A 23,652-nucleotide genomic window follows, 5' to 3' on the forward strand; every position below is an offset into this window, starting at 1 on the left:
TCTCCGTTTCATATTGCTGGCCTGCTAATGTTCGTGTCCCATGCCCTTTACTGTGCTAGAATGATATTCAACAAACTCAAAGGACAGCAACTCAACTTGAATTAAGCATTTTGCAGGTTTTAAAAATCAATTTAGCATCCCAACTATTTCAGACCCTGGTTACATTTTGTTTTGTTTCCTTCCCTGCATGCTTTTGCCTTAATCTATCTTTCCCACTGCTTTTGCATTTGGAAGGCAGCAGCTCATTTTTCTGCCTTTCACACCTTCCTTGAATACATCCTGCATTTCTTTCTTTATCCCATTTCCGCTCCCTTTAGCTCTCAGTCATACAACATGGAAACCGGCCGTTCGGTCCGACTAGTCCACGTCGGACATGTTCTCAAACCAACCTATTCCTACCTGCCTGTATTTGGCCCAGATCCCTTCAAGCCTTTCTTATTCATATACATCCAAATGTCTTTTAAACTGTACCTACATCCACCACTTCCTCTGGCTATTCGTTCCATACTCTAATCACTTTGTACAAAAAAGTCCAATTCTGCAACAACAGCTATTTGTCATTTAATATCTCCCACATTCAACCCTATCACAGATGTTTCCTTTTGTTTTTTCAATCCCTTATCCCACTTTCACTTGTTCAAAACGTTTTGCATTTCTAACATTTCCCAACATTGAAGGTCTTAAAACATTTATTCTGCTTCTCTCTTCATAATTACCACTTGACCTGCTGAGTATTTCCAGCATTTTCTAGTTTTATTTCAGTTTTCCAGTACCTAAAGTATTTTGCTTTTGTGGAAGTTCTCACACTCTGGTAGCTATATAATATAAGCAGTTATGCATCCATAATGAGGCCCTCTTGTGACACAGTGGTAGTGTCCAGAGGTGCGTTTATAACTTCGCTGAACAGGTTGATTAGAAAAATAAGTTATTGAAAAATGTATTAAAAAGAGTGGAACTTTGTTCTTGTTCTCTTTTGATAGTATCTTTCTTGTGACACCACAATGTACACCAAAGCAAAATCCTTGTTAATAGAATAAGGAAAGAATCGTTTGACCATCATGCAAACAGCTATTTAATCCAATATATCTGACAATGAATGAAAATTCAGAAATCAGAAGCTTGCGACCTTTCATTTTCAATCTCCCAGCATCTGTCTAAAACTACTTTTCACCCTTTGAGTATTTCTATCTTGTATCATCAGCAGTTGGATGGCTCGTACTACTTACTCTTACAAACATACAAACAAGGAATGACATAAGGCCACGCTGCCCACCATGCCTGCACTGCAATTCAATATGATCAAAAATGATCTAATTTTAACCTCAACTTCACATTCCTGCATATCTCGATAATCTTTCAACTCCGTGATATTCAAGAATAAGACCCATTTCTACCTTAAAAATATTTAAAGATTCTGCATCCACTGCCTTTTAAAGAAGAAAATTCCAAAGACTCTCAACCACCCTCAGACAAAAAGCGTTTCCTCATCCCGTCTTAAACGGGCAACTTCCTGTATTTAAACTATGACCACTAAGTCTAGATTCTTCCACAAGTATCATAGAATCTCTACTGTGTGGAAGCGGGCCATTCAGCCCATTGAATCTACACTAACCCAGGTGACTAACCCACCTACCCTGCACATCCCTGGACACTATGGCCAATTCACTTAATTTGCACATCTTTGGACTGTGAGAGGAAACCCTTGCAAACATGGGGAGTATGTGCAAACCCCACACAGACAGTCACCTGAGGGTGGAATCAAACCCAGGTCGCTGGTTCTGTGAGGCAGCAGCACTAACCAGAGCCATCATGCAACCCACAGACATCCTTTTGACATCCATCTGGTCAAGTCCCTCAGGATCTTTTATGTCTCAGTTAAGTTACTTCTAACACTTCCAAACTCTACAAGACACAGACCTAGCCAATCTGGCCTTTCCTTGTATGGTTATCTACTCATTCCAGCTACTAATCTAGTAAATGTTCTTGACTTATACATCCTGTTACAAATGCAACTCTATGGCTTTTTTAATGTAAGTGTAGCAGAAATATTATTAATAAACTAACATTGAATTTACAAATTACTATAACTTTGTTTCTTTAGTACTTTGTTGTCCTTTACCTCTGAGTTACTCTGACTTCTAGGGTCCAACTTTCCTTCTACAATTAAAATTCTTACTGCCTTTGATGTAGAAGACGTGTCATACAGGAACATTTTATATAACTCATCGCAATTGTTCCAATTTCTTACTATCTTTCATCAATTCATTCTTCATAAACATGATTGATGCTTCATTTTCATACACTAAACTTTCAAATAGATTCTTGCTATAGTGTTAGATACATATTACATATGTTTAAATCACTTAACTGAACACTTCCACTCTTCACCTATCAATATCAAACAATGGAAAAGCTTAAACAAATAAATGACTCAGGAAAGTAAGTAACCAAACCATATGAACCCAAGACAAAACTATTCTATGCAAGCCCATACTACAGGACGGGTTGTGAGAACATTGAACAACACAAGTGGACTTTTCAAAAGTGGAATAACATAAACCTTCACTCTGTCTTGAAGATTTTCCCCAAACACGAAGTTCGTCTGTTCCATCAGCTGTTCGGGTTGCTCCTGGCTATCCAGCTTTTCTTCCTTCTCATCTACTTCACAGCTGCTCTTGGACTCTGATGATTCAGCTAACTTTGTATTCTCCTGAAAATGTGGAGAAATAATTTTAAGTAAACAAACAAGTAACCTAAATATCAGGCAATAAGAATTTATAAACAAACTTTCCAATCCCCACTTCAGGGGCACCTTGCCAAACAAAAAGAGTGACTGCCTCAAAGGTTCTTCCACTATCATTATTACTATAAATTTAATCTGCACTTAAAACAAGAGCTTTAACAGACAAAGGAATGTTACATTCTTCCTTATTCAGTCAACCTCGACATACAAATAGTTGCGTACCAAAGTTCAAGATATGGTTCCACCGTTGGCTCAGTTGGTAAACTAGTGCCCAGTGTAGAACTGAGCCATACAACCAAGAAGATCCCAGGTTCGATCCCTGGTCTATCCTGAGTTAGCTGATCTCAGCTGCAGCAGGTGTACAGGTGCTCCAATTGGCCTTAGTTCCCCTGGGCTAGGGAGGAGAGAAAAAAATAATCAGCCAGGTCTCCCACTCCTGATCATTATCCAGTGACTTGCTAGAAAGTGCATTTGCGGTCATCGGACAAGGACAGGATTGGCTTGGCTGTGCTGCCTCCCAGGATTATGTCACTTTCTTCCTTGACAGATTCTGCTCTGCTGATTTCCAGAACATTGCACCATCACTTCTCAAGCTGATTTCTTACTCATTGCCTAACCATGATGAGCCTTGATTGGATACAAACAAGTTCACATCTGTGGTTCCCTCGACTTTCCATTACAGCTCTCAAGTATACTCCAGCAGCACCAAGATCATCAATACCCAATCAAGGCACTCAAACAAGGAAACAGGTAAGTTGGCTAAACATAATCCAAAGCTAAAGTATCTCGAGCTCACTAGGTTGCTCTTAGTCACCACTTTCTTCATACCCTCTAAATCACATCCAGCCTCAAAACCTGGACTACCAACATCTCCAGATAGTTTAGCTGCTTAACGACCTTGTAACATCTTCAGCCAGATGACATCACATTGCTGAATCTACAAACATCTGGCAGCTATTAGAAGTTTGGCTTGCAATTAAATAAGATACTATCAAATCACATCTTGATTTCTTCAGCTATTATACATACTATATGACTGGAAGGCTTGATGTACCTTTGGCTCATTCAAATTCTCACCACTGTGATTTCAAGCTCCTCCTCCTATTTTCTACTTCTTTCATGCTACGTTGTCATTTCATCTCAGTACTTTCAAACCCCTGATACCCAGTTGCTGACTTCCCTGTCTCCTTCAGTACTGTATTTACATCATCTTCACGCCTCATCTTCACCATGTACACGCCTCATCTTCACCATGGACATCCAGTCCCTGTACACCTCCATCCCCCATCACGAAGGAGTCTCAAAGCACTCCGCTTCTTCCTTTCCCGCCGTACCACCCAGTACCCTTCCACCGACACCCTCCTTCGACTGACCGAACTGGTCCTCACCCTGAACAACTTTTCTTTCCAATCTTCCCACTTTCTCCAAACAAAAGGAGTAGCCATGGGCACCCGCACGGGCCCCAGCTATGCCTGCCTCTTCGTAGGGTATGTGGAACAATCCATCTTCCGCAAAAACACTGGCCGCACCCCCCCACCTTTTCCGTGAGAGAAACTTAAGAGACTCTTAGATAGGCACATGGAACAAAGTAAATGGAAGCATGTAGGTTAGTCTGATCTTAGAGAAGATAAATGGCACAACGTCGAGGGATGAAGGTCCGAACTGCATGCATTCCTGTAGCACTGTGAGCTCAAAAACTGCATGAAGTCATGTAAAACTCCGTTATCTCACTTTTAGATGAGAATCAATCTAAACATCATGGCATAGAGAGAGAACACAGGGAGGCAACACCGTCACCATATTGTCGAGCTCTTGTTAGCAGTTAACCTGAGAATGCAACTTTAAAAAAAAAGGTTTTGTGATTTTCATATGAAAGAAATTAAACTATCATGGTATTCTAACATATGAAAGGCTAACAATCAAATTTTCAATATATAATTTCAGTTACATCACACTGCAAATTTGTCCTATAAATTCTGTGTTAGGATTGAGCCCTCCACTATCACCTGATGAAGGAGCGATGCTGCGAAAGCTCGAGTGCTTCCAATGAAACCTGTTGGACTATCACCTGGTGTTGTGTGATTTTTAACTTTGTACACCCCATTCCCACACCAGCATCTTCAAATCAGGACTGTTCTTTGTTCTGTGCTCTATGAAAGTGCTCAAGTAGACTTGGACATTGAGGAAGATTTGAGACTTGGAGCAGGTCAGACTGGTCTTAGTGAAGGGCAAGGCCGGCTTAGGATGTGAATGGCCTGCCCCTGTTTCTGATGTTCTCCCATTCTGTTATTGGAAAGTTAGTTGGTGTTATTTTCCTTGAAGGTCTTTTACGGAATGTTGCAATCAGTGATACCAGCGGATTTTGTGAGCCGTCGCTGGGTGAGTTTTGGGGCCTGTATTCACAGTGAATCTGGGTCTCCAACATGAACATCCTACTCCGACCTATCACCCTCACCTTGACCTCTTTCCACCTATCACATTTCCAACGCCCCTCCTCCAAGTCCCTCCTCCCTACCTTTTATCTTCTCCTGCTGAACACTCTCTGCTCATTTCTGAGGAAGGGCCTGTGCCCGAAACGTCGAATCTCCTGTTCCCTGGATGCTGCCTGACCTGCTGTGCTGTTCCAGCAATAAAGTTTCAACTATTTACATCACGCCATATAGAGACCAAACCTTTGTATTTTACGAAGTCTTGCACCCCAGACCACACCTGCCAACTTACCAACAACCTCAAAATCTTTTACAATGGAGAAAAAAAATTTATCCCACTGTTACCAAATACTCCTCCCCTCCATGCACCAAGGCATTATTGTTAATGTTTATCTTCTTGGAAACTATCTTTAATTCTTCCTGCAACAAATTCACTTGTAGTTTGCCACTCTTATATCACAGTCTTGAAAGCACCTGGCACATGACTGATTTCGAGGGTCCTGGCCAAAACGTCCACTCTCCTGCTCCTTGGATACTGCCTGATCTGCTTGTGCTTTTTCCAGCACCACACTTTATCGACTCTGACTCTCCAGGATCTGCAGTCCTCACTATCACCACATGACTGAATTTGTCATCCACTGTCAACTTTGGTTTAATACGTTATTTATGATCAGATCCCCTTTTAGTTGTTAAATTGTGTGTCGATACAGGAATAATTCTGGTGGGTTAAGGATAAGTCCCAACTCCTCTTTTCTGTAAGAAAAATCTTAAAAGTTCTCCTCCCTCTTGCCTGAAAAAAGACAAGATAAATTCCTCAAAAATTTAACCTTAAAGACTGAAACTACCCAAATTACTATCTCACTGGAAACTTTTTATTCATCCTCTGACTCATTCTAGCTTCTTTCAACTAATTTATCTCATGAGATTCACCTCTTGCTCTCTTAAAACTTTCCCACTCAATTCATAATTGCTTAATTACATTTCTTCACTCCTGCTTGAAAAATGGCACTAATGGCTTGATTTGTTTTAGTGTTGCCATTACCCTCTTAACAATGCTTACATTATCCCAGCCTCAAAGAAAAACACACACTATCAAGTTGTCTTATTTTGAAGCTCATCTTGAACATCCTCTTTGAATGTATTATTCACTTCCCTGTTCTGAGTTATCCTTTCTTGTAAAAATATATTTTCTAATCTACTTGTTCAGACATGTTATGGCACACCTCTGGAGCAGGTGAATGTAATCTTAGGCCTCATAGCTCAGAAGTAGGGGCACTACCACTGCATCACAGGAGCTATAACCTTTGTAATTTGAATATTTTCACCTTGCTCACATCAACAGCCCGTGACAGTGACTATGATACACCATCCCCTGCTATCCTCTTTGACCTTTGAGGCATGTAAGGAAGCAAAAATAAACTCGCATTTATTCGGTGTCTTTCCAGTCCTTAGGATGCCCTAAAGTATTTCATAGTTGATACACATGAATATGCCATCACCTTCCATTGCAGTTTTGCGTTGTGGAACTGCAGTTTCATACTTAATGTAACAATTCAATCTGTGCAATTAAAACAAAGGGTTCTCCTTCTTCCTCTGCATGACTACTCCAAAGTTGAATGATCCATTGCGACACTCCCTACCCTCCCTTTTCCTCACCTAAATGCTTCCATGAATTATGTTAAAAATCACACAACACCAGGTTATAGTCCAACAGGTTTAATTGGAAGCACACTAGCTTTTGGAGCGTCGCTCCTTCATCAGGTGGTAGTGGAGGGCTCAATCCTAACACACAGTTACACCACACTATAAATTTTTGCTATTAACTGTGTGTGTTAGGATTGAGCCCTCCACTACCACCTGATGAAGGACACGCTCCGAAAGCTAGTGTGCTTCCAATTAAATCTGTTGGACTATAACCTGGTGTTGTGTGACTTTCAACTTTGTACACCCCAGTCCAACACCAGCATCTCCAAATCCATGAATTATGTCATCCATAGACAATTAGAACTATGCATATTAATGTAACTCAATGCTCTCCCACACGTTCCTTCAATGCCATAGCTACCTGTATGCAGGAACCAGAATCTTTGATAAAATGAAAATAAAAGCCAGTGTTGCAGGGTCCCCTTGAGACAACAATAAATCACAATTAATGCCGGAAATAAGCTCTAATATACTTCCCAGTGGGAAACTGAAAGAACGATGCAAATCCAAATGAATGCTCAGAAAAGGGAGATTTAAAAAAATGGTTTTAACAATAACCTTAAAATTGGGAGAAGATCTGAAAAAAAGGCAATGAATAATAGGTGTCCAAAGAAAGAATTTTGGATGGAGGGGAAATATAGGTAGGGGACAGAAGAAATTTGCAGAAATTAGGATGAAAATGACATTTTAAATTTATCCATTTGTAGGCCAATTTACATCACTGAGGATAGGGGAGATGGAGGCAGGTATTTGGAGCAGGAAGCTCACGGGAAGATAAAGGGTGGAGTGGCCTGCCAGAAATCAGCACTGCAACAGTCAAACCTGGAGGCAACACAAAATGTGAATAAGGGTCTCAGCAGCAGAGTTAGCCAATGATGTAATATATAGATATGTGGGTTCAGTGATAGAATTTGAGAAAAACTGGAAACTCACCTTATTGTCTAACAGAATGCCAAGATGCCAATAGTACGATTCAGCCTGAAAGAGCAACTGGGCAGGAAGATGGATGTCAATGGTAACAGAAGAGAGCTTGTGATACGAGATGAAGATTAAGCCTATGGTCATTTTAATATTTAGCTGGAGGAAACTGTTGCTCAAACTGATGTGGACAAAGCAGCTTGACATCACAAACAAAAGGGCAAGTGATGCAGATGTAGTGTTGGGTGTTAGGTTCAGCCCATGTTTCAGATGATGTTTCTAAGGCACAGCATGTTTAATTTTGAGGAAGAGGTGGTCACAGTAACAGGAATAGACCATTTAGACCCCCAGTCTGTTCTGCCATTCAATGAGGTCATGATTGATCTAAAGGTAGATTAGAAAACCAATCAACTCCAAATACCCACCTTTGTCTCATATTCCACAATACATTAGATTAACAAAAACCTATCAATCTCAGTTTTAAAATTAACAATTGATATAGCGTCAGTAGTCACTTGCAGAAGAGAGTTCCAAATTTCCACCAACTTTTCAGCATAGAAACATTTTCTAATTTTACACCTGAAAGTAATGGCTTTAAATTTTCAAGCCAGATTCAGGTTCCTGAACAGAAATAATTTCCCTCAATGCATTCTTCTTAATAACTTGAAAACATCAACAAATCATGGCCTAACCTTTTAATTTCAAATACAATTAACTGTATTTTATGAGGACATTTATCAAACGTCTTTTGGAATTCTACATAAATAATATCCAGAGACATTCTCCTGTCCAGAGCATGAGCTATTTCTTCAAAATATTCAGAGTTGCCAGTCATGACTTATCCTTTATAAATCAATTCCTGACTTTCTCTAATCAGCTAAAACTGTTCAAGGTGTTTCATCACCCTATTCTTAAATAGAAATTGTGACAATGACACAACAGATCTCAGACCTGTCCACAACTCCCTTGTTTCCCTCTGTGATCTTCCTTAAGTAGTGAATCGAGATGTGTAATTTTCCAATCTAAAGGAAGGGTTCCATACAAAGATAAGGACAGACCATTCAAAATATCCAGAGGCAACAGTATAGGGATGGGAAAATAAACCATGCTGGATATATAACCATTTGACTGAATCACTGAATCCAACTGCCAGAAGCCTCACCGTTTGGGATAGCACCAGTGAGATGTTAAAGAAATATGACATGATCAACTGTGTGAAATACTGCAGAGTGTTATGGAAGGCAATGAAAAATAATGAACGATGGTTACAAGTACAGGGACGTTCATCAGATTTTGGTTAGGGCCATCTAAGTACTGTGGAAACAGCAGAAACCACACTGAAGAGAATCAAATGCAGCAGAGCTGGTTACAAACTGGTAAGGTCGTAACATCTTCAAAATTTGAAAGAAAACAATAGAGTCAGCAATGACTGCAGCTTTTGAAAAACAGTCCTGAAGAGAGGAAACCATTTACAATGTCAGCAAGCACGAAGTAAAGAAAGAAAACTTAGGCAGTCAGCAATGTTTTGGGAATAGGATCACAGGAGCAAGAGGTTGGGCTCAGATTATGTTGGTCTTTATTTCAAAGGGAATTGAGTACTAAAAATATAGGGAGGTTTTGATAAAGCTACACTACACACTAGTGATACCACATATGAGATACAGTGTAGAGTTTTGGGCCCCTTACCTAAGGAAAGATATTCTAGCATTGGGGGCAGTCCAGAGGCTCACTATGCTGACACCAGGTACAGAGAGACTTTCTTATGAGGAGATGTTGAATAGGTTAGCCTGTACTCATTGAAATTCAGAAGAATAAGAGGCAAGCTTATTGAGATATTCCACATTTTTAGGAACTTGACAGGAGAAAAACTAGAAATACTTCTTGACAATGAATTTTCTGATCACACAATAGACAGAACAATATTTGGGTCAGAGACAAAGTGGATGAAATTGCCAAGCTCTTTCAAGACTTCCTTTAATAACAGCACTTGACTTGGTTAACAACTGTTTGACAAACAGTCACGCAACTGCGAGAGCCATGCAAACATGACATACTTTCAAAAGCATTTCATAACTTTTTCAGACGAATTGTCTATTTGAGAAAATTAGCAGCATGCTAAAAATGAAAGGAGAGATTATATATTCTAGCTCTTAGCATAAAGAGAAAGCCCAGTAACTAAATGTGATTCTCACTCTTCAGGTTAATCGACAAATGTTAAATATCAATGAACTAACCGACTACAAATTCCAGTCAAAGATCATCAACCACCTAAAAAAATAGCTGTTCTCTCTACAGGTTCTGCTTGACTTGCATTTCTAGCATTTTTTGATTCATTTCAGTTTTCCAACATTTGCAGCATTTTGCTTTTGTCAACTTAAAAATTATTAGAATTCTTAGTCACTAATTTCCAGCAAACTGCACAGTGCAGATATTACACTGAACCTGTATTTTCTTCTATATACTATCATGCACATGTATGGTGTCATTCCAAGAAAAACATGACTGCTCAACTTTGATTAGATGACCACAAATTAAATAATTCAACAGAAACTCTCCAACTGCAGAGGAATTTGTGGCAAAGCTAAATGGCACTGATTAACTATAAATTCAGCAAAGAAAATACTGGAAGACCCTGCTCATTGCCAAACTGCATGGAACTTTGTGACAGGCATGTTTGTAAACTTAAAATCTAAAACATGGTAGTCACATTCCAGTCACTTATGCATTTTGTACCAATGAGGGCCAGGATTAGTTAGCAGTACACAGACAACATGGCTGCTTCCAATCAAACCTGAGGAACACAGCTTTTGGTAAACACACTTTTTTAAAAAGAAGATTAATTTTAAGCAAAGTGATCAGAAATACATGCAAATTTGGTCTGTCATCTACAGAGGCTCAGGCCACGTGCTACAGAATGAATACTGACAGTGTGCAGGTTAGCATTGACATGAAGGTATTAAGTTAGAGAAGATATAAGTTGTATGTTGTAGACACTGGTCAAAATTTAGCAATACAAGAAAAATATTACAGATTACGTCTGGTACATGTTAAAATGAAACAATATAATCAAATGAAATACATTGTATCAATATTTCATTGATCTATCACTGACTTTCAAATATCTGGCTTCTAGTTTTGAGTCAGGAGTCTAAGCCACGAGTTGTGGTATTCATCGCAATGGAATACAGTGATGTGAGGTGGAGCAGGAGAGAACTTCAAACAGAAAATCTACAAGTCAAGGTCTCCATGAATACTATAGAATTTGAACTGCAGCAAAGCATCTTTCATCACCAGCCAGTCTGTCAAAATTCACCCTCTTTGATAAGCTTAATTTTCAGTCAAGCAGAGAAAACTCTGGAGCAGCTCGTCCAATCCACAAACCCCAACAGAAAGAGCTGCACCCTTCCTAACCCAGAGGGGTCTCCTACAGAAGCAGGAGGTTAATGGTTTGGAGACTGGAACAGGGCTACGAAGACAATTGTTTTCCCTATGAAGCTGCTGGTCTCACTTCCTTTCAGTTATCGGTCTGACTACAGTTGAATCTATTAAACAAACAATGCAGATGCAACCTTAGTAAAAACATTTTAATTGAAATCCCACCTCCTGGGTATGGTTGGCTGACCGATATCAGCATTTTTGCGGCTTCTCCTAAATCTGAAATTGGAAAGGTTGGAGGAGTTGAGATTGTTCAAATTTGCTAAAATCCAATGTCAAGTGACACGATTTCCAAATGCTTTTTTTCCATAATGTCAGGTATTTTGAAAACCCTGTTCAGGTATATAATGATAACTCTGGAACAGTTAGGACTAACCTTAACTCTACAGCAGGTGGGACATGAACCCAAACCTTCTGGCTCAGAAAGACAATGCGACTGTGCCCCAAGAGCTTCGCCTCCTCCTTAATGTTAACCTTAGCAAACAGAAGGGCTTCTTTCAGTTCAATTATTTCTGTAGCCAGTTCCTACACAATATTTGCCAAATGTGAATAAAGTTACATTCCAAAAATTCATCTAATGATGGCCCTTTTCTGGTGAACACAAGAAGTTGTAACAGGTTGCAACTGCACTGATTCTAACAGTTGCAGTAGTACTCTAAGTGTTATGAAACCTAGCACTAAGAGGAGAAGATAGAAAAAGTTACAAGGATATGGTTGATGTATTGTACTTTGTTATGCAATTGAGAAATACATAAATTTTCCTGGGGCATTTGTACTAATGGTATAGACAACATTATTAATGGACGACAAATACGTTCATATAAAAATGTTAATGGCCTTTATCCAGAAATAGCCCTGATTATGCCAAGTTGTTTATTATTTAGATGGACATTTCAGACAGGAACATGGAACTATGGGAATAACAAGGCCAACATCTCATTATTTCCAAGTGTTTCAAGTTACCATCACAGAAAATGCTGCATTCAGTGATTAAAATACATAGTTTCAGTTGTAAGGTGGGGAAAAAATCCCCATCAGATACCCTGGACTAAAATCCTCTGAACTTGGGACAGAGGTTTGTGGAATTCACACTTGAACTAAGAATCACTGAGCTCTCTGGCTGAGATGGACTAAGCAACTTGCAAGCCTAGGGACAATTGTCTGGAACGGGGATTTAGCATATATAGTTAAAGGAAGACCTCCACAAACACCTCAGCTAAAGACAAGGAACAGCAGCCTGCAGAACACACAACTAAGACATTCTGGAGCCTACAAAAATACAAAACCATTCAACTTATAAGCAGTTTGCTAGGATACAGAGATACTGGACATTCCACGTTACAGAACATGCAAACCTTGTTGCCTTTGAATGTGAAGACCTTCACACTACCAGTAAAACTTTAACATACATCCATCCAAGTCAAGAGTGTGGTGCTGGAAAAGTATGGCAGGTCAGGCAACATCCAAGAAGCAGGACGATTGACTTCTCAGGCAAAAGCCCTTAATCAGAAATGAGGCTTGTGGGCCGGGGGCTGAGAAATAAATGGGAGGAGGGTTGGGGTGGGGGGTAAAGTAGCTGGGAATGTGATAGGTAAATGAAGGTGGGGGCAAGGTGGTAAGTTGGAGAGGAGGGTGGAGCGGATTGGTGGGAAGGAAGATGGACAGGTCAAGAGGGTGGTGCCGAGTTGGAGGCTTGGGACTGGGATAAGGTAGGGTGAGGGGAATGAGGAAACTAATGAAATCCACATTGATACTGTGTGGTTGCAGGGTCCCAAGGTAAAAGATGAGGTGTTCTTCCACTAGGCAACAGGTGGTTAGAGTTTGGCAATGGACTCAGCTCAGGACCTGCATGTCCTTGGTGGAGTGGAAGGGAGAGTTAGTGTTCAGCCACAGTGCAGTGGGGTTGGTTGATGCAGGTGTCCCTGAAATGATCCGCAAGTTGGCGTCCTGTCTCCCTAATGTACAGGAGACCATATCCGGAGCAACGGACACAGTAGATGATGTGTGTGGAAGTACAGGTAAATCTCTGATGGATGTGGAAGGATCATTTGGGGCCTTAGACAGAGGTGAGGGGGGAGGTGTGGGCGCAGGTTTTGCACTTCTTGCACTGGCAGGGGCAAGTGCCAGGAGTGGGGTGTGGGGTGGTGTGGGGGGCATGGATCTGACAAGGGTGTCATAGAGGGAATAGTCTCTTGGAATGTTGATAGTGGTGGGGAGAGAAATATATTCCTGGTGTGGGGTTTGTTTGTAATTGGCGGAAATGGTGTAGGATGTTGCAATGTATCCAGAGGTTGGTGGTGTGGAAGGTAAGGACCAGGGGTTTTCTGCCCTTGTTGCAAGTGGATGGGTGGGGTTCAAGGATGGAGGTGCGAGAAGTGGAGGAAATGCGCTAGAGGACATTGTTGACCATATGGGAGGGGAAATTGCAGTGTTTGAAGGAGGCTGCCATCTGGGATGCTCTATGGTGGAATTGGTCACCCTGGGAGCAGTTGCAGCAAAGGCAAAGGAATTGAGAATAAAGAATGGCACTTTTACAGTAGGCAGGATGGGAGGAGGTGTAGTCTAGTTAGCTGTGGGAGTCGGTGGTTTGTAGTAGATGTCCATGGTTATTGGGTCCCCAGAAATGAAGATGGAGAGGTCCGGAAGTAGACGGAGGTGTCCAAGATGGTCCAGGTGAATTTGAGATGGGGGTAGTAAGCGTTACTAAATTTGATGGACTGTTCAACCTCCTCGTGGGAGCACGAGGTAGCGTCAATGTAGTCATCGATGTAATAGAGGAAAAAGTGGGGAATGGTGCTGGTGTAGCTGTGGAAGTCGGACTGTTCCACGTACCTGACAAAGAGGCAGGTATAGCTGGGGCCCATGCGGGTGCTCATAGCTACCCCTTTGGTTTGCAGGAAGTTGGAGGACTGAAAGGAGAAGTTGTTGAGAGTTAAGACCAGTTCAGCCAGGTGAATGAGAGTGTCAGTGGAAGGGTATTTGGTTGTGTCAGCGTGAGAGGAAGAAACAGAGGCCTTGGAGGTCTTCGTCATGGCAGACAGAGGTGTACAGGGACTGGATGTCCATGGTGAAGGTAAGGTGTTTGCGGGCAAGGAAACAAATGTTGAAGGGCGTGGGTGGTGTCCCGAACGTAGGTGGGGAGTTTCTCGACTAAGGGGGACAGGATGCTGTCAAGGTATGCAGAGATCAGTTTGGTGGGGAAGGAGCAGGCTGAATGGGTTGACCAGGGCAGTCAGGTTTGTGAATCTTGGGTAGGTTCTCCTTCTCCTTGGATGCCGATTGAGATGCAGTGCTTTTCCAGCACCACACTCTCCACTCTGATCTCCAGCAATGGCAGTCCTCACTTTCTCCATACATTTGGGGGTGGCACAGTGGCTAGCACTGCTGCCTCACAGCAACAGAGACCTAGGTTCGATTCCAGCCTTGGACGACTGTCTGTATGGAGTTTGCATATTCTCCCCATGTCTGCGTGGGTTTCCTCCAGGTGCTCCTGTTTCCTCCCACAGTCCAAACGATGTGCAGGTCAGGTGAATTGGCCAAGTTAAACCGCCCATGGTGTTAGGTGCATTAGTCAGCGGGAAATGGTTCTGAGTGGGTTACGCTTCAGAGGGTCGGTGTAGATTTATTGGGCCGAAGGGCCTGTTTCTACACTGTAGGGAATCCAAACTAATCCATCCAAGAGTATGACTGGACATTCAAAACTATCAGAACCCATTCACTCTAATCATAGAACCATTTACACCTCATCTAATAATTAGAAGGCTCATTCTGCCTGAGAGGAAGAACAACTACTCCGTAATCAAATCCAGGTTTGATGGGAGATAAGGGGAACCGACAGTCGATATAACTAGGGAATTCCAATCTCTAAGGGGGGGGGGGTCTGATTCAGCGAGAGGTTCAGCCAATCAGCCACAACGAGTCACAGACTGTAATCATCACTGACTCAGGAAAAGAGAGAGAGCAAACAAACTCATCCATGAATCTCCACATACTGACGAGAAGTGACCAGAGAGCAGAGATAACGACCAGGGCAGTGCTGCCAGTGACATCCACCACCATCCAAGCCAATAGAAGCCTCTTTAGGGGTGAGCATAAGGTCATCAAGACCCCCTGTTCCCAGCTCAGTGAGATAGAGTAGGAAGAGTGGGCTTCGAGGCCGACAGTGCAGTGCATCCCCGGCAAGGTAAGCAGGATAAGGATCCCAGGATTAGCATTCTTTCTCACCCGCCCCTTTCCCCTGTTACCCAGTAGTTAACTGCTCTCTGTAATTTTAAATCCACTGTACCAAGTCAGGGCTGCAAGAGTTAACTAGTGAGCTGTCTGACAAGTCTCACTTCACTTGAATGGTAACATTGCTTTTTATAAAATATTCATTTTTCTTTAGTTACTGTACATTTTTTCAATTTTGCTTGTTTTAATAAAATCAGAATTTCTTTTGCCTCTGAAGCATCTGCCTCCTGTGTATTTCACCACAGCACACCTCATTACATAAGCTCAGTGTCAGAACTAGGGAGCTGGTGTACAATAAGCCAACCAGCAGTCCCTCCACAGTAAAGCATGGGCATTTCAAAACCCCAAATGTTTATGCCTATGCTGGCTAAACCATTTTTGCATTTTTAAACTTAACAAAAATGCCCAGTTGCTGCAATAAAACATAAATTGAATTTGTACACATATGATCACCAGGAAATAACTAATAAACTAATTAGTGTATTTTGTTTTACAGAAGCTTGCTCACATAACATCTTAAATATTAGAAATTATAAACCACTGTCCATTATGAGGGAAAGACATTGCAAAAGAGTTCAGCAAGTAAACCCACAAAGATGATGCTTTAATTCATCATTCTAGAATACCAATCCTGCTATCATTCATGACAGCACCTAGCGATTTCCAAACATCAGCCTGACCTCAACTCCCCTTCTTAGAAAACCATTTCAGCTGACCATGCTTTTTTGAAATACGTTAATCTTCTGTATCCACAAAATCACAAATTGTGTATTCACCTATCCGCACCAAAAATTAAGTAACAACAAAAATCAATGTTCGTGGCCAAACTTCACGTGCCTGCAATATTTTAAGTATTTTCAACAAGCTCCGCACCTGTGAATTCCATCATTCATAGGGGTTCTCAGGACTGGAACCCTCACAGATAGGGAGGAATGACGGTACTCCATGATGACCAACCTAAATTTATGATTTGCAATCCCTAATGTTGTGCTGTTTTGTAAAATGAACATAAATTAACTTGATTCTTTATGAATTTTTTTTTTTTTAAGAGTCTTAAAGGACATGGTTGTCAATTTGTTTTTCCATCTTTTCTGCTTCCGATAATATGTTATCCTGGTCTAATACAGAACAGTACACTGAGGATGCAGATTAGTCAGGTGCTTTTGCCTGGTTGTTCTACACCCCAACACCGCACGGATCTAACAGTTACAGCTTTTTGTGATGCATATATTAATGTCACCATCAAGTGACAGATTGCTCGCGAGGTGAATCCAAGACATATGAAGCTGTCATTGCCGATGATGATATATAGTGGTATGGCAAGACCCTAGACCGTGACATTTTATCTTGCTGATGGTCACAAAACTTTTCACAACATGTCAAAATCAAACTCATTTGCTAAAGATATTCTTGAATGGCATGCTAGAGTAGCATCACCAGTGTACAGCATCTCTCTAAGGAGGACTGGACATACTCTTACCTTGGATCCCACGGTCTTAAAGTAACATTGAACAGCTCTCTGCTGGTTCTGGTCTAGGTGGACGCATTGTGTATTTGACATGAATGCATACAATGGCTGATGACCATCTGTAGCAGAATACTACCATTTTTGACCCAACTCCAGATCTGAAAAGGCTCCAATATGCCCTATCTTAGTTAACCTTATCCGTTATGTCAAATGGAAATAAGAGATTACATTCAGCAGCTTCAGCAGACAGTCGAGAGTGTGGTGTGGAAAAGCACAGCAGGTCAGGCAGTATCTGAGGAACAGGAAAATCGATATTTTGGGCAAAAGCCCCAATGCGTCGATTTTCCTGCTCCTCGGATGCTGCCTGACCCGCTGCACTTTTCCCGAACCACACTCTCAACTCTAATCTCCAGCAACTGCAGTCCTCTCTTTCACCTAGCTTCAGCAGGCAGCCATTTTTCACCAGCTTAAACAGACCTCTGCTCACAAACTTGAACACCTTGCTAAGGTTAATGAAGGCACCATGTGGTGGTCTTGGTTTATGACATTCATCTTTCAGTTGTCAGACTGAGAAAGTCATGACAAAAGTAGAACTTACAGTTCTGAAACGCACAAGGATTCAAGGTATTTAGTGTTCAGCCGAGATTTGCAGTCTGATAGATACAACAGGCAAATACATATCCCATAATACTTGGCAGGATGATGCTTCAATAGTTGTCGTAATTGCTGGAATCAGTCAATCTTGCACCTGTACAGGTTACAATTTTATGTTTTGGGACAATGCCCTCTCCCTCCAGCAGAAAGGGAAAGATTTGTGCAGATGATTTAAAAGTGCCAGTTTCTCCTGCTTGACAAGTTCCAGAGGCAGCTTCTACTGATGGCAAAAAGTTCAGTAGCTTTCATATGTTTCTGCATTGTGGGTTTGTTATCCAGCTCTGACACGACAGGCAGGCCTCCCGTGGTTTCTAGAATTTCATCAATGACAATTTTTTTTATAGATGTACAACTGAAGGTAGTATTCCATCCATCTCTCCAAATAACTACTGCAATGAATGATGAACTTCCCAGTGTTAGTTTTAAATGAAGCCATTTCCTTTGCTGTTGGATCAATTGTCTCTTTGATAACTTCATACATGCCCCTTGCAGTCCCTATATCAAAGGGCATCTGAACATTCTGCCAAATTTGAAACCACTAGTTACTAGCACACAGCTAGAAGTCTGTTTGACTTAGAGTGAATTAGTGCATTCAGAGCCTCCTCACTCGTAACACCCTTGTAATTCACGAAAGCTTGGATTCAAATCAGATTCCATCCATATGATGTTAGTCCCAAACCAGTTAACATTTCTTCATTCTTTCCTGTCATATTTTGACAGTGCGTTATTGGAAATTGTGGGCCATCAAAGGATGTTCTATTTTGCTTATGCAATTTGACAGAAAATGCTGGAGGACACTTGCTCATTTAAGTTGAGGAATGCTGCTCTTTTATTCAAGTAAGCAATATGACTGAAGATGATACAAGGACAAAATCTGTGCTTTGAATGAAAAAACTTCAACAGCTACACCCTAATGTCTAGCAATGATGGGAGCCAGCTGGTGCTTATGTCTTGCTCTCGGATGTATCCAGGCCACCCTGTGGCATGGTTTGTCTGAAACAAATTGTCATTTACAAAAAGTTCACGCTAGTAGCAAAGTTAAAGTAATCTTTGTTCTTATTTATTTATTCCAGGCCCTCACATCCAAGGCAAAAGGGCCTTATTTCATGATTCTCTTCTACTCGAGACACTAGATAATGTTCCAAAAAATCTGTGGAAAATAATAGCCCATAAAGGTAGGGAGTAACATACTGGCAAGGATAGAAGATTAGCTAGATAACAGGAAACAGTAGGTATAAACGGGTCTGCTTCAGGTTAGCAGGATTCAATGAATGGTAAGCCATACGGATTTGTGTAAGTGCCTCAACTTTTCACAAATCATATAAATGACTGATGTAAAGATCAAAAGTATGGTTAAATTTGCCAATGATACAACGATAGGTAGGAATACAAGTTTTGGAGAGTACATGAGGAGACAACAAAGATATATGTTAAATAATTGGTTAAAGATCTGGCCAATGGAGTACAATGTGGGAGAATGCGAAATTATCTAGTTTGACAGGAACAACAAAAAGGCAGCATATTATTTAAATGGTGAGAGATGACAGAGCTCTGAAATGCAGAGGGATTCAGGTGTCCTATTGGACGAATCCCAAAAGATTAGTATGACAGTGCAACAAGTAACTAAGAAAGCTGATAGAATGTATTCATTCAGTGCAAGGGAAACTGAACAGAAATTAGGGAGGGTCATTGTTGAGACCACATCTGGAATATTGGTCTCCTTACTTAAAGATTGTAAATGTGTTAGAAGTAGTTCAGAGTAGGTATAATGGACTTGTACCGGAAAGGGGTGGATTGTCTTATAAAGTACAGTTGGATCGGCAGTGTTTGCATTCACTGAAGTGTAAAAAGCGTTTTGAACGACAAAACTTGATTCTGAGAGGTTCTGACAGATAGGACATGTCTTGTTGTGGGAGAATCTAGAACAAAAAGTCACTGTTCAAAAATAAAGCATTGCCCACTTAAGACAAGACAAAGAATTTAATTTTGTTGTTGAGGGTCAAATGAGTTTTTGGATCTCTGATTCCTCTGCAATTTGAAGAAGAGTCTTTGAATATTTTTATGGCAGAGGTAGACAGATTATTGATAAACAAGACAGTCAAAGTGTTAGGCACAAATGTGGAGTATCATATCAGCCTTGATCTTATTGAATGGAACAGTAGCCTCAAAAGGGCCAAGTGGCCTATTCCTACTCCTGAATCATGTTTGTAAGTATGTATGCACATCTGTAAATTCCCCAGCAGGTAAACAGGCTCTGACAAAGATCCTACCTGAAGCACCTCACAGAACTAGTCCTTCACCTCTGTATTGGAGCACAATGTTGGATCCAGAGTTGGATGGACAGAACATGAGAACTATTTGCTGGAAATGGCAGCTGGAAAAGGGTTCTGTCAGTGAGAGTAACAAATCTCTTACAGCAAAGCCTAGAACTTGTTCATACATTTGCATTGAATTCTTCAATGCCAGATGAACCTGCAATTGTTTTCTTTTAGTAATCTGCTCTCAGCAAGTCTGGTCTCTTGCAAAAAGGCGGTGTCAAAGTTCAGCCTATCAAGTTTCACGTTCATGTTCTGCAGTCTCTTGCGTGCATGACCGATGAGCTGATAATTGTCTGTCCTGTACTCGTGCTTCTGACGTTCCAGTTTCTTAAATCTTCTTTCTTCCTATCTGTTTTGTTTATGTACCTGATGCAATGGATTCTGTCCTCTTGTTAAGTACAGACGCTTAAGTGCATAATAGCCACAGAAGAAAACACAACACAGCAGAACAACACCGTAGTAGTTGGGAGTTGTCAGATTCAAGGTGGGGCACTGGTTGACTAGTGAGGTACCATGGTCCTTCCCACGATCGGAGACAGCCTATAAGCACTGGCTGTCTACGTTAATCGAGTCATGCTCATAACCAGTCACTGCTGTTTGACATATTAGATTAACGTTCTGCAGCAAAACTGATGTATTCCCTCCAGGGTGCAAACCTGCACAAAATGTATGGACACCGAGGGCCACAGAAACATCAAAGTTTCCCTTCCAACCTTTTAGGCTAAATCACGAGGATACAAAGCACTATGTTAGGCCTTGGTTTGGCTGCAGTTGCTGGACAAAGGACAAATTTAGTCTAAGCTATTTCCTACCAGTACACAAAATCTCCATCAGCAAGACCTTGGACTTGCCTCTTTAAGGGACCATATACAAAATGGATCTCTTGCAGATTGAGGTTAACATTTCAATGGAATTCAGAAGTCTGAACTTGAGGTGTGCAGTGTGCAAGCACACCAGCATATGGACATGCTCTAATGCTCATGAACTAAATCCCAGCTGCACTGCCTTATAGAAACCTTGGGAGAATGTAAGGCTAAGGAATTAAATTCTGAAAAAAATTATGAAGTGAAATTGAAAGGCTGATGTATCAGTATACTGCAAATTTCAATGCTTACACATGTTACATAAGTTTATAGGTTTACGCTCATCAACTTTGCTACCTCACCTATGTCAAAGAGGGAGTGAGAAATATCAAAATACTTCCTAGACTATTATATAAGCCTGTCTCCCATTTTCGCAACATCTGCAGAGTTCCAAATGCCTACTATTTTGGTGACTAATCCATGTGACCAGGTCAATATCGAATTTGACCAATAGGTAACAACAAAAAGAAGCAGAGGAACCTGCAAGATAACAACTAACACACAAAACAAAATCAGCCAGCTTTACTTGAAGTCCATCAATATTATGAAAAAAACTTATGGTCATCATGAAGTACATTCACGCTGTATCGCTGTTAGACATTTACTCATGCTTGCATACTCCAAAACCAGTAAATTCCAATTGCTTCCAGGCATGTTACATACCATATAACTAGGTGTGGCTGCAGAACTGTTGATTGGTGTCGTCTCTTCATCTGATGTGTTGTTCAGAGTTACAGAAGGGGCTGTGATACCTTCTTCGGTTTGTTTGCTCACACCATTGGTGCCACTGCTGGCAACTGGAATATATATATATATATAAATTGCAATTAGATTCAGTTGTACAGCTCTCATACTGGATTACTTGAAAAATGAAAGTTTATCAGGAGTTGATATAGTTGGAGGACAAGTCTATACACAGGTATGCAGCATGCTCAATACTGCAATTCTAAGTGACCCATCTGTTTCAAAAGGCAGAATGCTGGCATACATAACCAAAAACATCTAAAGAAACTCCAAAGATTGGATTGTTATCACAGATTTAGAAATGCAATGTTAAAGAAGCTATTTCCATACACAAACTCGAAGAAACACTTGGAAGAAAGGTTGATATCGCCATTACAGCGGAAAACCTCAAACTAAGATCTGATTACATTAAATCTTATCTTTCATATCTAATTCCTTCAATTTCCATGAAGCTGCTACACCTGTAAAAACAATTGTGTGGTATTGGACAACTACATGACATGGTTATTGTCACATAAACCAACTAAAGATAGGAGGGCAATGGGGTGCTGTCTCTTCCAACATAATAAAATCACACACAACCTCCTTCAATACTCCCCAACCTTCTTTTAAATTTAAAAGGTCATCAGTTTTTGTGGTATATAAAGCACACTTTAAAATCAATACAGAGTTATGCTGAAAAGCCGGCATGGGTAGCCATCTAGAGTCACCATTTCATAGGTGATGATCTGATATTTCATGTTTCTATTCCAAGTGACGTGCTAGCAATAACAGCTTTGTTGCATTTACCCAGTATTTATTCTGTGACTCCAAATTTTCAGAGTGCCCTGGATACTCAATACCAAGGAAATTTAGTGAGTACTTCAGGAGCATGCCATCCTGCAGCCTTTCTGCACACCCAACTGCAGGATTAAAGTTGAAGGGTGGAACTGTCAAGGATTTACAATTTGGGTATGATAGTTTTCATCTATCCAAGTAAGCCAAACTGTTAACCAAGAATTATCCTCCAGAAAAAGTGAACCTTTACTTGCCCATGCAATTTTAGAAATCACCAGACAACGGTTTTCTTATTAAAGTTCAATTGTTCAAATGTTTATGTTCACAAAAATTCTCAATGGAGAAGTGCTTCAGTTGAGAACATAATGGGTTAAGTTGATGGCATGGAGGAATTGCTAAAATTTAATCTGTAACATCACAGTAAATCAGGCCATTGAAAACATTTATGCTAAAATTTAGATTGCAATTTTAAAAAGGGATTCATTATAATATTATCAATATCAGTAATTATAATTGAATACCCATGCACACAGCCAGATGACAAGAAAAACTGGTTGTTTCGGTCACCATATCGAAGCAGCAGGGAAAGCTTGAGAAGAATGACCATGATGATTTTAGGCCTTTTGGGACTAAGTTCTGATTCATGCAACGAAACATTTTTGTTGTTGACTGATGAAAGAACTGAAGAATGCAGTACATATTAAAATAATTTAAAGTATAAATAATATTAAAGTAATCATCCTGTACAGCCACAATAAGCCACTGAATTTGCAACTAAATGCCCAAATTTCAAGAAAGATTTGGAAATTAAATGTAAAAGGTTCCGGTTCTAATGCAAATAATGAACAAGTAGAGAATATTTTTAGGGAAGACAGTTGATGTTGAGCATGGGAGATACACCTTAAAAGAATGTGTTTGGTGTGTAAAGAAAGGGGTAATGAGCATTGTTGAGATATCAATGACCCTGCTTACGTTTTTTCTACCAGTTTAAAGGAAGTATCAAATTACGTGATCAACAGATAATAGCGATGGCGGTGAGGAAATACATAAACGTTCTTGAAAGAGCTGGAATAACAAACCTTTCTTGATCCAAATTTTTACATATTAATTTATGATTCGTACACGGAGGATTGAGAAAGCATGGAATATTTTGTCAGGAGGAAATATTAAGCATATCAGGCAGCATCCTGAGGCACCATCAGAACTGATGAAACATCATAGACCTGAAACATTAATTTGACATCTATTTCCACAATGTTAGGCTTAATGGACATTTCCAGCATTTTGTGTTTTTATTTCGGATTCCCCTCTTCAGTTCTCTTCTGCTTTTGACGTTACCATAAGTAACAGTTAAGGTAGAGCTCAAGGA

The 23,652-nt window shown here is 40.5% G+C and overlaps 1 protein-coding gene across 4 annotated transcripts in view; it reads right to left on the minus strand.

Annotated features, from left to right (window-relative positions):
• Positions 1-23,652, minus strand: part of LOC122565289 (ran-binding protein 3-like) — a 109,437-nt gene that overhangs the window by 25,083 nt on the left and 60,702 nt on the right. For all 4 annotated transcript variants that reach the window (XM_043721087.1, XM_043721086.1, XM_043721089.1 and 1 more), the window contains 2 exons: positions 21,426-21,559; positions 2,561-2,710 (listed from right to left, as the gene is read on the minus strand). In XM_043721087.1, coding sequence (XP_043577022.1) covers positions 2,561-2,710; positions 21,426-21,559 — 284 coding nt within the window. The remainder of the gene's footprint in view (positions 1-2,560; positions 2,711-21,425; positions 21,560-23,652) is intronic.

The sequence above is a fragment of the Chiloscyllium plagiosum genome, chromosome 31 (assembly GCF_004010195.1).
Source record: "Chiloscyllium plagiosum isolate BGI_BamShark_2017 chromosome 31, ASM401019v2, whole genome shotgun sequence".
Classification (NCBI taxonomy): domain Eukaryota; kingdom Metazoa; phylum Chordata; class Chondrichthyes; order Orectolobiformes; family Hemiscylliidae; genus Chiloscyllium; species Chiloscyllium plagiosum.